General features: G+C 36.9%; 1 protein-coding gene across 5 annotated transcripts in view; it reads left to right on the forward strand.

The window, feature by feature from the left end:
• The window catches only part of SSH2 (slingshot protein phosphatase 2), a 249790-nt gene that overhangs the window by 50827 nt on the left and 178257 nt on the right, over positions 1-20706 (forward strand). For 2 of the 5 annotated variants that reach the window (XM_023244448.2, XM_023244449.2), the window contains exon 2: positions 7705-7785. The exons of the other annotated variants lie outside the window; for them this stretch is intronic. In XM_023244448.2, coding sequence (XP_023100216.2) covers positions 7705-7785 — 81 coding nt within the window. The remainder of the gene's footprint in view (positions 1-7704; positions 7786-20706) is intronic. 5 annotated transcript variants of the gene reach the window in all.

Consider the following 20706-nt stretch of genomic DNA (forward strand, 5'->3'; position numbering starts at 1 on the left):
CATTGGTTTCAGGAGCAGAATTTAGTGATTCATCACATGTAACACCCAGTGCTCATCATAACAAGTGCCCTCCTTAATACCCATCACCCATCTAGCCCATCCCCCACCCAATCCTTCCGTCAACCCTCAGTTTGTTCTCTATGGTTAAGAGTTTCTTATGGTTTGTTTCCCTCTCTCTTTTTTCCCCCTTCCCATATGTTCATCTGTTTTGTTTCTTAAATTTCACATATGAGTGAAATCATAAGGTATTTGTCTTTCTGTGACTGACTTATTTTGCTTAAAATAATACATTCTAGTTTCATCTACATGGTTACAAATGGCAAGATTTCATTCTTTTTGGTGGCTGAGTAATATTCCATCGTGTATATATACCACATCTTTTTTTTTTCCCAAGTCTAGAAAGGCTTTTATTTATTTATTTTTTATTTTATTTTTCATTTTTAGCCTATAGTGCAACAATGATTTCAGGAGTAGATTCCTTAGTGCCCCTTACCCATTTAGCCCATCTCCCCTCCCACAACCCCTCCAGTAACCCTCAGTTTGTTCTCCATATTTATGAGTCTCTTCTGTTTTGTCCCCCTCTCTGTTTTTATATTATCTTTGTGTCCCTTCCCTTATGTTCATCTGTTTTGTCTCTTAAAGTCCTCATATGAATGAAGTTATATGATTCTTGTCTTTCTCTGACTGACTAATTTCACTTAGCATAATATCTTCCAGTTCCATCCACATAGTTGCAAATGGCAAGATTTCATTCTTTTTGATTGCTGAGTAATAACTCCATTGTGTATATATACCACATCTTCTTTATCCATTCATTCATCGATGGACATTTGTGCTCTTTCCATAGTTTGGCTATTATTGATAATGCTGCTATAAACATCAGGGTGCGTGTACCCCTTCAAGTCTGTATTTTTGTATCCTTTAGGTAAATGCTTAGTAGTATAATTGCTGGATCATAGGTTAGTTCTATTTTTAACTTTTTGAGGAACTTCCATACTGTTTTCCACAATGGCTGCACCATCCTTAATACTAGCCAGTTGTCTTACAGATCTGTACCATTGATTACAAAGAGGCCTATGTGAAATACTGTGGTTGAATCAAATCCAAATCATCATCCAGAAAAAGCAATTTCAAACATTCTACTGCTGCTGTTAGGTGTTTAGGATCCTCTTTATGTACAAAGTATATGGCTGTAGTGTTATTTATTTACTTAATTTTGTGGTTCCTGCTATACTAGGTATGAATACTGGGTTCTATAAAACAATTATTTTCCCCAGTAAAACTTGCAGAAAAGAAGATTCTGTGGTAGGGAGAACATGTCCTCCTCCCACCCAAAGAGTCTCCTCATCTTAATCCCCTGTGAACCTGCAAATATATCATGTTACATGGTTGGGGCAGGGGGCGGATTAAGGTTGCACATGGAATTGATTGCTAATTAGATGACTTTAAAATAGGCAGAGTATCCTGGATTATTGGAATAAGGGGAAATATAATTATAAGGGCCTTTGAAAGTGAAAGATGGAGACAGAGAAGAGGTTGTATTGATAAAATATAAGAAAAACTCAGCCTACCTTTGCTGACTTTAAAGATGCAGGAAGGGAGCCACAAGCCAAGGAGTGTAGGTGGCCTCTAGTTACTGGAAAAGGCAGGGAAACGGATTCTGCCTGTATTAGTTTGTTAGGGCTGCCAAAACAAGTACCATAGACTAGTGGCTTAAACAACATTAATTTTCTCACAGTTCTGGAAGCTAGAAGTCAGAATTCAAGGTGTTGGTAGGGTTGATTTTTTTTCCCCCTAATATCTCTCTCCTTGGCTGGTAGATGTCTGTCTTGTCTCTGTCTTCACATTGTCTTTCCTCTCAGTGTCTGTGTCCTGATCTCCTCCTCTTACAAGGCCGCCAGTCATATTGTATTAGGACCCACCCTAATAAACCTTATTTTAATTTAATTACCTCTCTAAAGACCATATCTCCAGATAGAGTCACATTATGAGGTCCTAGGGATTAGGAGTTCAACATATAAATGGGGGCGGGGTAGAGAGAGCACAATTCAGCCTGTAATACTCCCCTAGAGCCTCCAGAAGGAACATGGGTCTGCCACCACTTTGATTTTAGGACTACTGACCTCTAGAGCTATAAAGATAATAAATTTTGTGTTGTTTAAACTGTTAAGTTTGTGGTATTTTGTTACAGCAAATTAGAAAAATGAATACAGTTACAAGTAATCTGAGTCCATTAATAGGAGACTGATTAAATGAATTTTGGAATATCTATACAATGAAATAGCAGTGATAAAAAAATACTGAAATAAATATCCACTGACCAATAAATAGATTAAAAAATGTGATATATATACAATGGAATATTATTCAGCCTTAAAAGGAAAGGAATTCTGACACATGCTAAGTGAAATAAGCCAGTCACAAAAAGAGAAATACTGTATAATATCACTTATCTGTGGTATTCAGAGAAATCAAACTCATAAAAATAAAAAACAGAATAGTGGTTGCCAGGGGCTATGGGAAGGGGAAATTCGTTTTTTAATGGATATAGAATTTTCGTTTTGCAGGATGAAAAAGTTCTAGAGATTGGTTGAACAACAATGTGAATATACCAAATACTAATGAACTCTTGAAAATGGTCAAGATGGTAAATTTTATGTTATATTATTTTACCACAATTCGAAGTTTTAAAAATAGTGAAACCAAAGACAAGTTTAAAAGGCAATGACAGAAAAATAGGTGTAGTGTGCTTTCATTGTGTATTTTTAGACAAAGTATACACACACACACACACACACACACAATATCTCTGAAAAAATCCCAAGAAACTCACATAGTGATTACTTATGAGAATGGGATTGTAGAGAATTAGGAAGTGGGAGGACAGGGATGGGAGGAAAACTTACATACTCCTTGACAGCTTCTGAATTTTATTGGCCACATGCATATATTACATATTGAAGTCATGATTTTTTACCGTAATTTACAATAATTTTGAGCTCATAGACACAGAGAACCAGAGACACAGAGAACGGATTGGTGACTGCCAGAGGTTGGGGAAAGACTGGGCAAAATGGATAAAGGCAGTCAAAAGGCACAAACTTCTAGTTATAAAGTAAGTAATGGAAATATAATGAAAGAAAGAGAGTGAGAAAGAGAGGAAGGAAGAAAGGAAGGGAGAAGGAAATGGAAGGAGGAAGGGAGAGAGGAAGTCATAAGGTTTTTAAATCTGTAACTTGGGGTTAGGACTGCAGAGAGGGTTTTCTCACTTGGGTCATGTTTAGACTGTGAAATCGCTTTGTCAATCCAGCTATGTCTAAGTGTCAGGATAAATAAGACCTTCTTGCTTTGGCCTTTAAAGAGTTAAAAACTTAGTTTCAAAGTGGTCAGTTAGGCTTTAAGGTACACATGTATGTTATGGTTTGGTATCTAATAGTATATTTTTAAAATCTCTAGTTTCTTTAAGAATAAGTGCAGTGTGTTCACTTAGAACCTCCGAAAAAAGTTGGGGGAGAAAATATAAATGAAAATAGAAGAGACAAAAGAAATATAATAGCCAATATTTTCTGCTTCTTAAAAATCACATAACCTGTATACAACAAGAATAGAATAAAAGACACTTAACAGTAGAAACAGGTTTTGACTCTTGTGGGATTATTTCTTAAGACTTCTGCTTACAAATTGTTAGGTAACTGGACAAGTTAGATTTTAACATTCTTCAAAACATCCTTCTTAGTACATGAGTCCTTGCATCATGCATTCCATATAAAGATTGCAACATTTTATTACTATAATTGTTGCTTAGAAGCTATTCTGGATTGAAACTTCTTGTTATATGCGGATGTGTTTTCCTTACCAACAATCTTGGCCCTTGTTTTTCTCCAATGCTTAGCCAAAGCATATTTCCATAGAGCCATATACTTCTTTTTGTAGTTTTTCATCTTCATAAAAAACAAAAAACTAATTCTGGAGCCTGTTCAGTTATCTTTCCCTTTTTGTTTAGAATTTTCCTGTAGCTAATATAGCACCCAGAAAATTGCTTAGTACATAGTAGGGGTACAATAAATGGTAATGAATGACTCATTGTGAACTCAAAACTTCAGGGTTATATAGGGTATACAAAGTTGTCTGTATTTAGAAGTGAAACTCCTATATATTTTTAAAGTTTATTTATTTATTTTGAGAGAGAGAATGAGTGGGGAGGGGCAGGAAAAAAAGAGGGGCACGAGGATACCAAGCAGGTTCCACACTGTTAGCACAGAGCCCAACGCAGGGCTCAAACCCACGAACCACAAAATCATGACCTGAATCGAAACCAAGAGTTGGTCATTCAACCTACTGAGCCACCCAGGCACCCCAACACCTATAATTTTATAGAAGCAAAATTCCCCTATATAGTAAAAGTTTCTTTGAAAGGGAATTTAGTGCAAATTTATAAGCCTTTTACATCTAATAGGGAGATTATTGCTCTATTATTATTATCATCATTAACAGCAGCAGCAACAGCAGGAGCAACAGTAGTGACATCAGTAACTAAGTCATGCTGCGTGCTTTTCCTGTATTATCTCTCATGCAATATTTCCAATGCCCCTATTAGATAAATGCTATTTTCGTGCCTATATTTATGGATGAGGAAATTGAGCTCAGAGTGATTAAGTAATGTGTTCACCATCCCATGGCTAGTAGGTGTCAGAACCAGGGTATGAACTCAATTTAGTTTAGTTAAGATTTGGACTTGGCACTTCTAATGCAAAAATATGAATTTGACATTATCCACTTCAAAATTGGCCAAAGGGACATTTAAGAAGGGAAGGAGGAGAAAGAAGGAAAAGAAAAGAGAATTGACATCTGCACTACAAACTGGGCATGATCACTATCCTCATGCTAGAAAAACACTGGAGGATTTTGTTCAATATGAAATTCAGGCAAGGCCAGGTTGGGGAAGAGCCTGCCAACTTGAGAAGTACTATGTATATATAAAAGTCCACCTGGGAGTGGATCAAGGTAGCATCTTTTATTCCCAGTTTACTAATGTTAATTTTATCAAGTACTTTTTAGCATCTATTTAGATAAATCTTATAGTTTTCCTCATTTGACCTAATATGCTAAATTTTATTAATAGAATTCCTAAATATTCATTCATTCTTGGAATAAGTCCTTTATAGTTACAAGCAAGACAGTTCACTCTGCAGAACCCAGGAACAACTCAGGAACTGGAATTACCAAGTACCCCAGAAAGCAGAGGAAAGAACTTGAAATATCCTTTGTCTTCCTTTAGGATTAGATTTTAATTTGGAACTAAATATGTTGTTTGCTAGTAAATACTTGTTCCGTGAACCAATTATTTTTAATGCTGCCAACACACTTAAATTGATACCTTGTAACTTAATGAATTAAATTACAATTAATACGTATGCAGTAAAGTCTTAAAATAACTCTAGGAGTGTAAGTCATCACAGAACCACCTTCTTGGAAGATATTTTAAAAGAAATCATGTAAACATGCTGAAATATTTTTAAGAATGAAAGTTTTGAAAATCTTAACTAGTGTAATTTGGATTAATTGTACACTGTGGCAGTGACAAGCCACTATTGATATGCTTAATATTACTTATGTTGTCATCTGTTGTGATCCGAGAATTTGGGAGAATTGAAAGCAGTTTTGATCTCTACCTTATTAATTTCTTCAAATATTTTAGTTTTTTTAATTATGCCTTTAGCTTTTCTAATATGACTTTTAGAAGTCTTCAAGTATTTTGTAGTCTGATTTTTTTTTTTTTTAAGACAAGTGGAAAGTAAATGTTCTTATTATTCCCCCCTCCAAAATTCAAGGGAGTGAGGAATAAAGAGATTTTGCATTTGTAGGATTTAAAAAGTGATTTTAAATGTTTGGTTGTTTCTGTTTATTTTCTAAAAGAGGAAGAGAGAGGGAAAATGGAAGATGAGACTTGGTTGTAAGAGGGAAAACTAAAGTAGGCAAAAGATCAGGGTAGGAAAAAAGAAGATAAACCAGGAGAAGGCACTTACCAGAAATAATAGCTCTGAGCTTTACTTTTTTTTTTTTTTTTTTTCAGTTTATTTGCACTCCAAAACTCAATCTCTACAGGTATTAAGTAGGTTTAAATGTAGTTTCAGCTTTGAAAAGTCAAAGTAAGAGTCAACTAGGGTAGCCACAGAGTAGTTAATATAAGATTAAGTTTCAGCCACTGGTAGCAAGGTGGGTTTTTTTTTTGTTTTTTTTTTGTTTTTTTTGTCACTTGAGAGCTTTATTGAGATATAACTGATATACAAAAGACAGACATTGTTAATGTGTACAATTTGATGAGTTTGGACACATGCATACACCTGTGAAACCCATCACTATAACCATCTCTAAACCTATCTGTTACCTCCCAAAGTTTCCTCATGCCTCTTTGCATTTTTTTGTTGTTGTTTATTTGTTTTGTGGTAAGAACATTTAAGCATGAGGTATGCCCTCCTACCAAAAATTTAAATACACAATGGAATATTGTTAACAGTAGGCATTATGTCATATAGCAGACCTCTATAACTTTTTTAGCTCACTAAACCGAAACTTTGTACTCTTTAAAGAAGAACTCTCAATACTCCTTCCCCCTTAGGCCCTGGAAACCACCATTCTGCTTTGTGCTACTGTGAATTTGATTATTTTGGATACCTCAAATAAGTGGAATCGTGTAATATTTGTCTTTCTGTTACTGGCTTATTTCACTTAGGATTTCCTTTTTTCAGGCTGAATAATATTCCATTGTATGATATATCACTTTTTCTTTAACCATTTGTCTGTTGTTGGACATTTGGATTGATTCCATCATCTTGGCTATTGTGTATAGTGCTGCCATGAACATGGTAGTGCAGACACCTCTTCCAGATCCTGATTTCAGCTCTTTTGGATTTATACCCAGAAGTGGAATTGCTTAATAATACAATAGCGAGAAGTTTTGATGACATAAGCATTTACATCTTTATGTAGGGATAGCTCAGTTTCCAGTAGCTTTTACTCAAACAGCAAACATTTGGGTGGAACTTAATGGGTGAGAGTTGGAGCTTTTTTTCTTCTTCTCTTTTTTGTGGTGTTGTTAGTCATAAGGGAAGAATATTCTTGTGTTACCAGCTAATTATTTCACTCTTTTGTCTCATTTTCCTTATCTGTCTTCTAGACAGATTTTGAAAAAGAGATTGGACAGTGGAAGAAAGGTTTTAAATTGTTTTCTGGCATCCGTCAGGTGGACTTGGGTAGGGCATATCTTTTGGCTGTTCTTATAAACACTTGTTAGAAGATGGCTGATGAGGCTAGTAGTTAGATACCTCCAGTCATGTCCTATGTTATATTCTGAAGCCTGACTCTAAACAGTCATATTAAATATGTACCTTTGGATATGAGGATAAATGAACACAAACCTACTATAAACAGTTAGTAATACCATCTTTACAGAAAAGGGACACCCCATTGCCCAAATTGGAAACCATAGAAAATGCTTCAGCTAATCAAACATGCCTCAATCAATTTTCTGGTCACCTAACCAATCAACTTGTTGGCTTTATTCTCTCCAAAATAGCCATCACTAATCAGAATTTCAGCTTCTCACATATGAGCTAACATGACTCGGTGATGTCTGCTGGCTTTTCCCTCAGGCTTATGGCCCCATTCATCTGGATCTGTGAAATGATCTTGTTTGTATTACAGAGTTCTCATTTGGAAGACAGTGAATCAGCAGTGTTACTTTCCTGTGAATGTGAAGAATCAGATATCTTTAGTAGTTCCAATGTACGTAGGTATATGTTTTTATACAGCCTTTGGTAATTCCAAGTGAAAGCTTTTTGGGTAAACTTGGCTTTCAAATGCAACTGAGATACAGTACCTATTGTTTCATCTGTTTGGCTTCACTCAGCAAAATACATAGTCTGTGAAAGCAAATAAGGGACTTGGAATGAGCATATATGTATATAAATATAAGCATTATATTTATAAATATAAATATGAGTATATTTGTATGCATAATAATCTCCATTCAAGGTGTATTTACCAAAGTAGAAAAATGTTGTAACCTGAAACTTTGAGTGAGTTCTCCCTCAGTAAAGATGATTGTTTTAGTGGGCTTTTTACATTAAAAAAATTTTTTTAATGTTTATTTTATTTTTGAGAGAGAGAGAGCACAAGCAGGGGTGAGGCAGAGAGAGGGGGACAGAAAATCCAAAGTGGGCTCTACGCTGACAGCATTGAGCGCAATGTGGAGCTTGAACTCATGAACCATAAGATCATGACATGAGCTGAAGTCAGACGCTCAGCCGAGTAAGCCACCCACGCGCCCCCTTACATTTTTTAATGGTCAGTAGTTTCCTTTTCCCTGTGGCAACTGCTTGGTATTGGTGCTCCACTGGACGTAGACGCCATATGCCCCATAGACGTAGACCTAACACATCCTGGCTGTTGAGAATGTTAAGCCAAATAATGTTTTAATTACTGGATCATGCTATCTAACTAAATACATTTCATGAGATGTTATAAATTTATTTATCTCACTGGACCCCCAAAATAGTTGCTTAATTACCACAAATTGCCCAGGCTGAATCAGGCTGAAGTTAGTTAGAGAAGGACTTAAATTGACTTTTAAAAAATTTAAATATCTCTTGTAACAGGATAACTGCCTTTGCTAGCCATGGCTAATGCTAGGTTCTACAAACCTTGATGATAAAATCTGGATCCTGTCTATTTTAGGATGTTTATTATATATAGTAGGCACTCTATAAATGTTAAAGTTTCACCAATTGAAATTCTCGAAGTAAGTAGGGCCTCTTAAGTATATCACCATAGTACAGCCTAGCCTGCTCTTAAACTGTCTTCTTTACTTCACCTTCACTTCACAGAGAAGGTGATCGCTATTTCAGGACTTCATCCAACTATTATATTGACTGACCCAGTTGCACTTCCTTCAGCGTTGATGATGAGTCTGAAATGGCATTAAGTTAGTTATTGTGACTCACTAATAGCTGGAGCTGTGCTCATTTCCTAGTGCTTGAAAACATTGATGAATTCACATGAACACTCATTTATTAACAACATTTTGCAGATGACAAACTGAGGGTAGAAAGGTTGTATTCTTTGCCTAGTGTTGTGTGATAAGCAGGGGCAGCGCTGATGTCAGATCTCAGCACCCATCAGTGCTGTCATCAGTGATCTCATTATCAGCAGGCAGCAGCATCATTGATGGAATATGTACCAAGGCTGTTTATATAGTTTCCTCAAGATTTACTTTGCTCAGTCTGCAGTGGCATCTTCTGGATTAGACTGCCTTATTTTTTGGCTGACTTTGTCTTAAAGAGACCAATGCATGGCAATCTATATGAAGAAAATTTTTATGAAGTTGTGCACATGTGGGGAAAAGATGACTCTAGTTTTAATGGTTCTCTGAGAAACAATTAATTGGGTATGTATATTTGCAGATTATTCTGGATTGCTTTATTTTATTGCCAGATTTCATTCATTTAAGTCAGGTTTGTTATCTTTTCCTCTTTATAAGGCAAAAGTGGTTACATGTATTTGGCTGGCTCTTAAAAAGTATTGAATTATCCTCCTATTTGGTTGCTTAGGAAGTATTTCCTATATGTTTTCCCCCTGTCCTCAGCTCCCATTCCCACCCTCATGTCAAAGGAGGTTGAAGATCTCCTTCCCAGTTTGATGCCTTAAACGAAAACAAAATTGTTTGGAGAACAAACTGATTGAAGTCTCCACTTTGAATTTTCTTCAAAGGAAATTGCATGGGATCTTGATAACTATTTGAAACAGAAGTTAACTATTGTATAGAAGAGTAGCACATAAAGTCAATCACTGAAGAACTTTCTCTTCAATCTCGGGATAACAGAATTATGAACTTTCGTTATCTATATTCATTCATGCATGCATGCATGCATGCATTCATTCATCTCCAAGCACTGATTGACTATGTTGTACTAATCACTGGGCCCAGGGCCATGGAAGTTAGGCATAAAATATAGAATCTACCCTAAGAGCAAACTTTCAGCTATAAGATGAATAAGTTCTGAAGATCTAATGTAAAACATGGTGACTATAGTTGATAACATTGCATTTGATAATTTGACATGGGTAACAAAGCAGAACTTAAATGTTCTCACAGAGAAGATAAATATCTGAAGATGGGGGGGGGGGTCTTTTCACAATGTATATGTATATCAAAGCACCATGATGTATACCTTAGAATCTTACAGTTTTATTTGTCAATTTTACCTTAATAAAACTGAATTTTTAAAAATCTACCCTAGGAGAATGTATAACTATGCTTCAACAGCTTAGTTTTATGGGTTTTTATGGAAAGCCATGAAAAGGAGAGGAGAAAATCATTTATATGCAGTACATGGGGAGAAGAAAAGAACTATGTGGATGAGTGGAAAGAAACTTGGCTGGAGGCAAAGAGGGGATGGCTGCCTTAGATCTCTTGGGGCTTTCTTAGAAGAGAAGGGAGGAGTGTAGAAAAGCTTCTCCCTCTTCTCTGGTCCCATTCAGCCTCTGGGGAAGCAGATAAAGGGTAGAAGCAGTTTCTTGTTCCCTTTGCTGTGTACAGGGTTGTTGGAGGTCTCCATAATGGGAAGAGGGACTGCCTGCCCCCAGAGCAGGCTTGACAGTGTGACTGGAAAAGGTAGCAGAGGAGAAGATACTGGCCTTAGCTGCAGGAGTTTCACTTTGGCTTCAGATAGGAACGAATGTAGGCAGTGACTAAAGCAGGTTGGGGTACTGTTAGCCACTGAGATTCCTGAGAGTCCTCTCTATTCCTCATCCCCATACCTTGCTTTCCTGCCTTAAAGGAGAAAAAGCTCTGTGTAAGCTGGAATTCCAATTACCATGTTTGTTGGGGTTCAGCTAGAACCAAGCAGATTCATTACTATTGCAGGGTTATATCTTCCCCAGCCTGGAGGTCAGGAAAATGCTTGTTATGTTAGTTTTTTTCCTCAGGATACAATTTCTTTCTTTCTCTCCTTCCCCTGGTCTTCTGACCCCACTCCCACTCTACCAAACAGGAGGAGGGACACATATGGGTGGTCATACTATTTTTATGGTCTGTTTCATTCCTATGCTTGGATATTATATCTTTGTAGGGAATGCATTTCCCTTCCCTACAATCAAAACAGCATTTTGTTTGATTAGCCCAGTGAAAGGAAGAAGTGTTAGCCTTCTGTTATTAAAGAGAGAAAAAAAGAAAATGTTACCCTTGAATCAAATGTGGAAAAGGCAGACAAAAAGGGAAATCTAAAATGTAAGAATTATTTGGTGTAGCATACTTTACATTTTTAAACTGTAGATTTGCATTCTTTTCTAGGGCAGGCCAGGTGTCTCAGAATATAGCAGTATCCTTCTAGATGGCAACTTCTATGGAGGTTTTCATGTGTAGTCATTTTGTGGGAGAAATGGCTTTGGAGAGAGAGAATGTTTAACCTATGTTTAAGATAAATTTAAGAATTGTAAAAAGTTACTAGCATTAAGATAAGCAAGCCCTAATTCAAGGCCTGCTATTGAGTAGTCAGCCTATGGGTTGAGAACAGAAGGCACTTTAATCTTTAGGATTCTTCTGAAGCATCTTGTTTTTCTTGTATGTTTTAAGTTTTAGAATGTGGTATATGGGATGATCAAAACAATGAATTATTTGTCAGCTTAGAAAGTAAAACTATATTTAAGGGGGGAAAATTGGGGCACCTGGATGGCTCAGTCGGTTAAGTGCCTGACTCAGTTTTGGCTCAGGTCATGATCTCAAGGTTCGTGAGTTCAAGCCCCACATCAGGCTCTGCGCTGACAGTGTGGAGCCTGCTTGGGTTTCTCTCTCCCTCTCTCTCTGCCCCACCCCATTTGCGCTGTCTCTGTCTCTCTCAAAATAAATAAATAACGTTAAAATTTTTTTTGAAAAGGGGGGAGAACTGCTATTGTCATTAAATCTACTTTTGTAAGACTCTAGATATTGTGAGCAGACACACTAAACAGTAGATCGTAGATAAACTCAGAGATACAATGATAACCAAAGTAGTTGGCTGGAAGGTGGTGATGGTGTAGTCTGATAGTATGTGCACCTAGTCATTTCTGATGGTTTGTATTTACCTTTTTTCTTTTAGCTCTTGGTATTGTATTTTTTTCCATTTTTGCAGGCTGATTTACAGAGATACCATTTCACTAGACAACATACACAAAGATAAAAAGGATAAAAATAAGAAAATTTGTTGCCAAAGAGATGTGAGTTTTATTACAGCTCAAGATTCAGACAACCTGGGTCAGAGTCGCAACTCTACTTCCTGGCTCATGATGTCACTTCTCTAAGCCTCCTTTCTCCCATCTGTAAAATGGGATTAATAATAGTACCTGTCTCAGAGTGTTGTTAGAATTAAATAAGATTTATGTAAGGTACTTAGAGGGTCTGGCACATTTTCTGTGCTAAGTAGAGAGCAAGGACAGATGTAGGATTCCCTGATGTCACCATGTCTTCCACAGAGTCAGGACAGTGCCACTGTTGTCTGTGGGCACAATTTAAGTTTGTAGTCCATCCAGTGCTGTGAGGGAAGAGGAAAAAGTGGACATCTTGACCATTTTTGTTTTTCTTCACCACCCTTGATTTGGCTTGTGGTCCGAATAACTTGTGGCAGTTTCTAAAATATATTATTTAAATTTGTAAAATGATTATTGAAGGGCCAGAAGCTTTCTTTTATTCTTCTTTATATTTGCCACAGTGCCTACCATAGTGATTTGCAAGTTGCATACATATATGGAATGCCTTGGGTAATGGAATCTCAAAATGATGCTTCAGGCACACCAGGCTTTCCCCTGTACTGGTTTTATATTGGTCTGACTTCTGGCCCTTCTTTTGACCAGAGACATATTTTGGCGACATCTGGCACAAGGATATAGAATGTAGCAGTGAAATAATTGTAGGCAGACACCAAGAGCTTGACCTGATTTATAAAATCAACCAAATAAAAGCTCCAACTAGCTGAGTTATCCTGCTTCCATAATCTGAGGCAGGGCCTGTTCGGGTGTACTTGTTCCTTATTTTGGTTTAGGAAAGCAAGAAAAGCAGAAGATGGCATGACTTGTAGGATTTTTCATTAATAAAATTATACAGGGTTTTTTTAGATTACAGTTTGGAAATGAGTTACCCTTTGGAAGGTAAGCAATCTATTTAGCAATTACTATTTGCCAGACATGCTAAGTGATTTTCATACACATTAGTGTTGAATCCAAATTTTTGAGGTTAAGGACTTTTAGTATTTCCCATTTAAAGCTAAAGAAAAAGAGGCTTGTGTGAGGTATGTACCATGCTGGTAGTGACAGCCAGGTCTGCCTAACACTTATTTGAGCTTTTCATCTTATGCTGGATTACCTTTGCCTTTGAATGGAATATTGTTATTCTAGTGCTAGGGGGTTGGGGCAAATGGAATAGTGGTTCTCAGCTCTGTTTTTGCACCAGAGTAATCTATGGAACTTCTAAAAAATAGAGACTCAAATCTTACCTTAACGACTTTCTCATTCATTGGGTCTTGGACATCTGTATTCTTTACAAGGTACGTAGGTGGTTACTTCACACAGCCAATGTTAAGAATCATGGTTCTTAGAAATTCCGTAGGGAGGAATTATAAGATTACAGATCTGGGGGCATCTGAAGACTGAATTTGGGATATTGTAAAGACACACCACTGATAGAAGTATAGGGGAAAAAGAGGTAGCTTAATAGTAATAAAGTTTCATGTTTCAAGAGGTAGAATAGTATGTGTCATCAGAAATTGGATATATCACCAGGTTATTTTATAGCCAGATTAATTCTCCATTCTTTCTGTGAATCTCTAGAGTGCTGCCACTATTGTACTTAAGCACAGTCCTTCTCAACCTTTGCTCTCCCAGATAACGTTTTACCCAGTGGTTGGGGTGAAGTTCTAGTGAATTTGCAATTTCAGACTATTAGGCAAGAACTGCTAACTCTGAAGAGAGCAGTGGATGGCAGTGATTAAGACAAATGTGATGGGAGAATGTAAATTTAACAGATTCTTAATCTTAATGGATCCTGTCTTCTGAGTCCCTCCTAATACCTTCTGTTTATTTTTTGTAATCTCACAGTATACTTTGGCAATAGGGAAGGGTTAGTAATTTTTCCTTTCACTTTACAATTAGGAAGCTTGAGTTACAAAGGCCAGGACTTGCTGAGAACTATAACTAAAATAATGGCTAACATTTGTTGAACACTAACCATGTTCCTGGCTCTGTAGGAATGTTTTTACATGTATTATCTCACATTGCATCTCTGATGTGGACAATGTTTTAGGGATAATAAAACTGAGCTCATTTATTCTACAGTTATTTGAGTCTCCTCTGTGGCAGGTACCATGCTAGGCAATGAGTATCCAGTGGTGAACAAACCAAACCCTTTCCCTAATGGAACTTATAGGGGAAGACACATAATAAAAAACAAATAAATATTCAATTATAAAATTTGATAGTGCAATGAAAAATACAAATGGGAAAATAATAATAAAGAATAACAAAGCAGAATAGCCAGTTAGATAAAGGGTGGTCAAGAAGGGCCTCCCTAACATGGTGATATTTTAGTTCAGAATTGTTCAGGGATTTGCTTAGTGTCACACATTTAGGAAGTGATAAAGTTAAGTCTGATTTCCAAGGCTATGCTCACTAAGCTATACTGCCTGTCAGACATGTGCTTGGAATCTGCCAGACTCTCCTATCTGGTCTGACAAGCATATTCCTATCATGACACCGTACCAAATTTCCAGAAGGGCATCATAAAATTTATAAATAAGAAATTATAATAATGTTTCTTTCCAAAGAAATCTGCCTCCTAAAATACTTCTTTAAAGAGAGCCCTAGGAGGCAGCAAGGAGAAGGGATAGCAAAAAATATTGCAAGCTGTATATGGATTTCAGCAAATGATAGACATAGCTCCAGAGAAGCTGGAAATCTCTGCTATAATTGCACCAGGTACATTTGCATGAGGAAGTGCTCTCTTGGCATTCATGGGCTGGGACTGGGTGTTCCACTTTGGATCAACATCTTATTTCCTGGCCTTACTTGAACTTGAACTTGAAGGTGCTGATCCAGGAGCCAAGCAGAAGACGTCTAATGGAAGAAGCTGACTGAGGAGTGTTACGTGGTGGCTAGAACCTCAGGATACTTGGAAAGAATGTTGAAGGAAGGGAAACTGCTCTTGGGAAGGGAAAGAACGAAGTGAACAGTGAAATACAGCCTTGCATTTAAATGCTGCGGTCTTCTTTTGACTTTACTGCAATGCTTAATTTGCCAAGTTACTTTCTTAGGATTTTCCAGCAGAGTCCTCTGATCTCCCCCTTTGCTCCAGAAGAATTTGTCCACTTAATCTTTTTCCTCCCAGGAAATAACAGTAGTTCTTAAGCTGTTTAGATTCTGTAGAAGTGTAATACAAGTTTTTAAACCCTGGATTATGAACCTAACTGTAGATTTGAATAGTGATTAGTATAAATTTATGTTTGGAAAAGGTCTGTGCATGATATTCATGTCTATATCTTAACTTGATGATTATACTGGTAAAGATTGTAAATCCTGGCAATCTGACAGTTCAGTCAAAAGTTATAATTACGTTGAAACTCTATGACCCTGAAATCTAATTCTTGAAAACTTCCTCTGAAGAAATTATTTAAATAGTGTAGTACTAAAATTTTAGTGACCATATTTAATAATAGGAGAAAGGGAATGGTTAACTGTGGTTAATATTAGACACAAAACCCAGGGACCATAAAAGAAAACATTGATAAATTCAAATACATAAAGCCAAAAATTCTACATTAGAAGATCCTATAAATAAAATCACAAGACAACACGTTGGAAAAAGATTTTCAACACATATGACAAAAGAGCTAATTTCTATAATATGTAATGTGTTGTATAATTTTTTTTAAGATCAGACACACAATAGAACATGTGCAAAAGAAATTAACAGAGTTTCACAGAAAGATATATAAATGGCTCTTCACCATATGAGAAAACATTCAGTAGTCCTCATAACCAATTATTTACCAATCAGATCAGCAAAGGTCATATAAGTATGATATTGCATTGTGTTGGCAGGGACTTAGGGGAAACAGCAATGCTGTATATTGTTGGTGGACTCTAAATCAGAATAAGAGGACATTTTGGAAATATTTATTAAAATTTTGTATGCCAATAGCATTTACTCTAGAAATTTCATTAGGAATTTATCCTCCAGAAATATTCCTATATATGTGAAATTTCATATATTGAAGGATATTCATTGCAATGTAAATGAATTTGACAAATTTGAATATAAATTTGCTATTTGTAATGACAAAAAATTTGAAATATCCTAGATGCCTATCAAGGTGTTTCCATATCAGCTAATATGGAATTGTCTTCTGTTGTTGAAATACCAAAATGCAAAGTAGTGTGTGTGTTTCATTTGTGTGAAAAACAATTAGAGGAAAAAGAATATATTTAGATCCTTAAATATGCATAGATTGTATCTGGTAATATATATAAAGATTTAAAACAGTGGGGGGTGCCTGTGGCTCAGTCTGTTAAGGATCTGACTCAACTTCAGCTCAGGTCATGATCTCGCGTTCATGAGTTTGAGCCCCGCATTGAGAACATCGCCTTCAAGCCTGCCTGGGATTCTGTCTCCCTCTCTCTCTGCCCCTCCCCTGCTTGCTCTCTATCTCTCTCTCAAAATAAATAAAAATAACTTTAAAAATAATTAAAAAAAACGGCAATTGTGTTTAGGGAGAAGAACCTGTTGGTTCAAGGAATGGACGTGAGATGGAGACCTATTTAATGTTCATCATGTTGCTGTTTTTTTTAATTGTGTACCATGTGCAAATGATACCTACTTTTAAAAAATACTAAAATAAGGGACACCTGGGTGGCTTAGTTGGTTAAGTGTCCAACTTTGGTTCAGGTCAAGATCTCGAGGCTCATGGGTTTGAGCCCTGCATCAGACTTTATGCTGACAGCTCAGAACCTGGAGCCTGCTTTGCATTCTGTGTCTCCCTCTCTCTGCCCCTCCCCCACTTGGTGCTCTGTCTCTCTCAAAAATAAACATTTTAAAAAATGCTAAAATAATTGAAAAAGAGGAGTAGAACAGAATTTCATAGCCGCCATTCATTCATTCATTCATCCCACAAATATTATTTTATTTATTTTCTTAAAAAAAATTTTTTTAATGTTTGTTTTTGAAAGAAAGACAGCGTGAGCAGAGAAGGGGCAGAAGAAGGAGACAGAATCTGAAGCAGGCTCCAGCCTCTGAGCTGTCAGCACAGAACCCAATGCGGGACTTGAATTCACAAACCATGAGATCATGACCTGAGCTGAAGTCAGATGCTCAACTGAGCCACCCAGGCACCCCTTACAAATATTATTTTAAAAGAAATAAGAAGACATCTCTTTTCCTTAAATTCCCACAGCCTAGAAAAAGAGATACCTAAATAAGATTATTAAAATATAGTATGGTAAGTACAATAATGGAGTAGATGTGTGTACTAAGTACAATGTGGCACAAGAAGAGAATAATTCATTACTTACTTGATATGTCAAGTTTACAAATGAACAAAATTTGGGGGCACCTGGGTGGCTCAGTCAGTTAAGTGTCTGACTTCGGCTCAGGTCATGATCTTGTAGTTTGTGAGTTCAAGCCCTTGCTTTGGGCTGTGTGCTAACAGCTCAGATCCTAGGGTCAGCTCTAGATTCTCCCTCTCTCTCTCTGCCCCTCCCCACTCACACTCTGTCTCTCTCTCAAAAATACATAAATGTTAAAAAAAATGTTTTTTTAATGAACAAAATTTGGGATGCCTGGCTGGCTTAGTCAGTAGAGCATAACAACTCTTGATCTCAGGGTTGTAAGTTTGAACCCCACACTGGGTGTAGGGATAACTTAAAAATAAAAAATAAAAAAAATCTTGGGGCTTTGGGTGGCTCAGTCAGTTAAGTATCTGATTCTTGACTTCAGCTCAGGTAGTGATCTTAGTGAGATTGAGCCCCGTGTCAGGATCCTGCTTGGGATTCTCTCTCTCCCTTTCTCTCTGCATCTCCCCCACTTGCATGCTTGCTCTCTCTCTCTCTTTCTCTCTCTCTCTCCCTCTCAATAAACATTTTTTAAATAAAATTTATATTAAAAGAAATAAAAATGAACAAAATTTACATGTATACTCTGATTATAACTACATTAAAACTATATAAATAAATAACAAAAAGAGGAAACACAGAAGAAGCCTTAAATATAAGAAGTTTCATTCAAATGGTGAGGATGTGAAGGGCTTTTGGAATATCAGAGTTGTCTTATTCATATTTTAAAGACAGTGCTTTTTTTTTTTTTTTTAATTTAGATTTTTAAAAATCAAGTTATCCAGGGGCGCCTGGGTGGCTCAGTTGGTTAAGCATCTGACTTCGGCTCAGGTCATGATCTCACAGTTCATGATTGGGCCCCACATCAAACAGTGCAGAGCCTGCTTCTGATCCTCTGTCTCCCCCTATTTCTGCCTCTCTCCCACATGTTCTATCTCAAAAATAAATAAATAAACATTTTTTAAAAATCGAGTAATCAGGACTCAGCTAAGCCAGAGTCCCTAGAGTCCCCTACTCATAGTCTTAAAGATGAGAGGGTAAGAAGTACTGTGTTTGCCCTAAGTTAATATATGGAATAAACAGTCTCTTTATCACACATAACTCTTTACTTTTACCTACACAATTTAAGCCTGAATCTCTCCAGGTTACTGTGAAGAGCCTTGGAACTAATTAGTGTACAAGTTATATCTGTAGAAGTGCTCAGTGATCTTCATGGGAGGTGGGGTGTCTTTTCAATTTTTGGTATATAACAGTTTTTTCCCTTCTCAAAGAGCTTCTTTAACACTAGCAGACCTTTACCAGGGCCATTTTTAGATGTCTTAAAAGTGAGCTACAGAACAGCCAGGACTATATTGAACAATTCTGACACTCAGAATTTATGGCCTTCCTGTTATGAGCTACATATAACAAGTAAACACCAATTAAAACCCACTGTGATGTTGTGTCATAATAATTTAAATTCTACCATATGAGTTAGTTCTGGGTCTTATGATCAGCTCTCTCTCTCATTAAGTTATATATATATATATTTTTTTTTAATTTTTTTATAATGTTTATTCATTTTTGAAAGACAGAGAGAAACAGAGCACAAGCAGAGGGGAGGCAGAGAGAGAAGGAGACACAGGATCCAAAACAAACTCCAGGCTCTGAGCTGTCAGCACAGAGCCTGACGTGGGGCTTGAACCCACGAACTACGAGATCATGACCTGAGCTGAAGTCGGACACTTAACTGACTCAACCACCCAGGCGCCCCTAAGTTATATTTTAAAGCCCTACCATTTCATTTCCTTCTCCATTCATGGTTTCCACTGGTCTGGTTCTATGGCTGTATCTTGAACTATTTAAACCGGCTCAACAGGGAGCAGCACTAGGCACAATACCAAAAGTGGAGCAGAACTGGCCTTGGTACTTCCTTCATTGACTATAGTCACACTTCTTCGCCTGACCCCTGTGCCTTAAGGGCATGACCTTAGTTTCTATTTCTTGTGTATATGGTTACCTTTCACTCATTATTCTTTCAGCCAGTAAATATGCAGAGTACCTCCTATGTGCTGGACACTGTTCTGGTTGCTGGGATATAATGATGCTTATGGCAAACATGGTTCCTCCCTTTGAAACTTATATTCTAGTAGAAAAAGTGGCATTAAGCAACTAATTCTACATTGAATATTTAAATTATAATCATGATGGATTCTGAAAAGGGGAAAGCACACCATACTATGAGATTATAGCAAGCTGAACCTGACTTCCTTAAGGGTTAGTGGTCAAAAAGAGAGCTTCCTTGGAGAACTAGTGTTTTGAGTGGTACACTGAAAGATGAGTCAAAGTCAACTAGAAAACTGGGTGGAGAGAGTGGGGAAGGAAATACAGGTCAGGAAACCTATGGCATATTCAAGGAACCAAAAGGAGGCCAGTGAGGTTGGAAAATAGAAAATAAGGGAGGAAATAATGCAAGATGATGCTAGTGAGGTCCGCAAAGGCCAGATGGTGAAGACTCTTGTAAACTAAATTAAGGATCTTGGTCTTTATTCCTTAAACAATAAGAAGCCATTGAAGAGCTGGGGAGTGAACCAGTTAACATTTTAAAAAGATCTACCTGGTTTTACTCTGGAGAATGTGCAGAAAAACAAAGCCCCAACTGTCTATGGCTTTTTGCTTTTTTGTGATTTGATTTGATTAATTTGTTGGAGGATGGCATGCTTAATAAGAGGGAAATTGACCAAAAAGTCAGTATGGTGTGGTGGTGAAAAGTGTATGACCCTGGATAAGTTACTTTCCATCTATAAGTCTTAATTTGCTCATCCAAAGAATGGAAATAATAAATAACATACTTGCCTTATGGGATTATTGTGAAGATTAAATGAAATAATGCCTGCAAACGCTTAGATTAAGGCCTGGTTTATTATAAGCCTATAATAAATGTTAGCCACTGTTATAATCTAACAGTCTCACAAAGGGTTCATCTGTTCCTCTGAGAACCACCCATTCTTGGTGGTCGATGGAGTAGCTTTCCATCTGGAGGTCATGTGTGGATTTGCCTAGCTACCACCACTGGACTGTAGGAATCTAGTGTCGTCA

This window comes from Felis catus, chromosome E1 (genome assembly GCF_018350175.1).
Source record: "Felis catus isolate Fca126 chromosome E1, F.catus_Fca126_mat1.0, whole genome shotgun sequence".
Lineage (NCBI taxonomy): Eukaryota > Metazoa > Chordata > Mammalia > Carnivora > Felidae > Felis > Felis catus.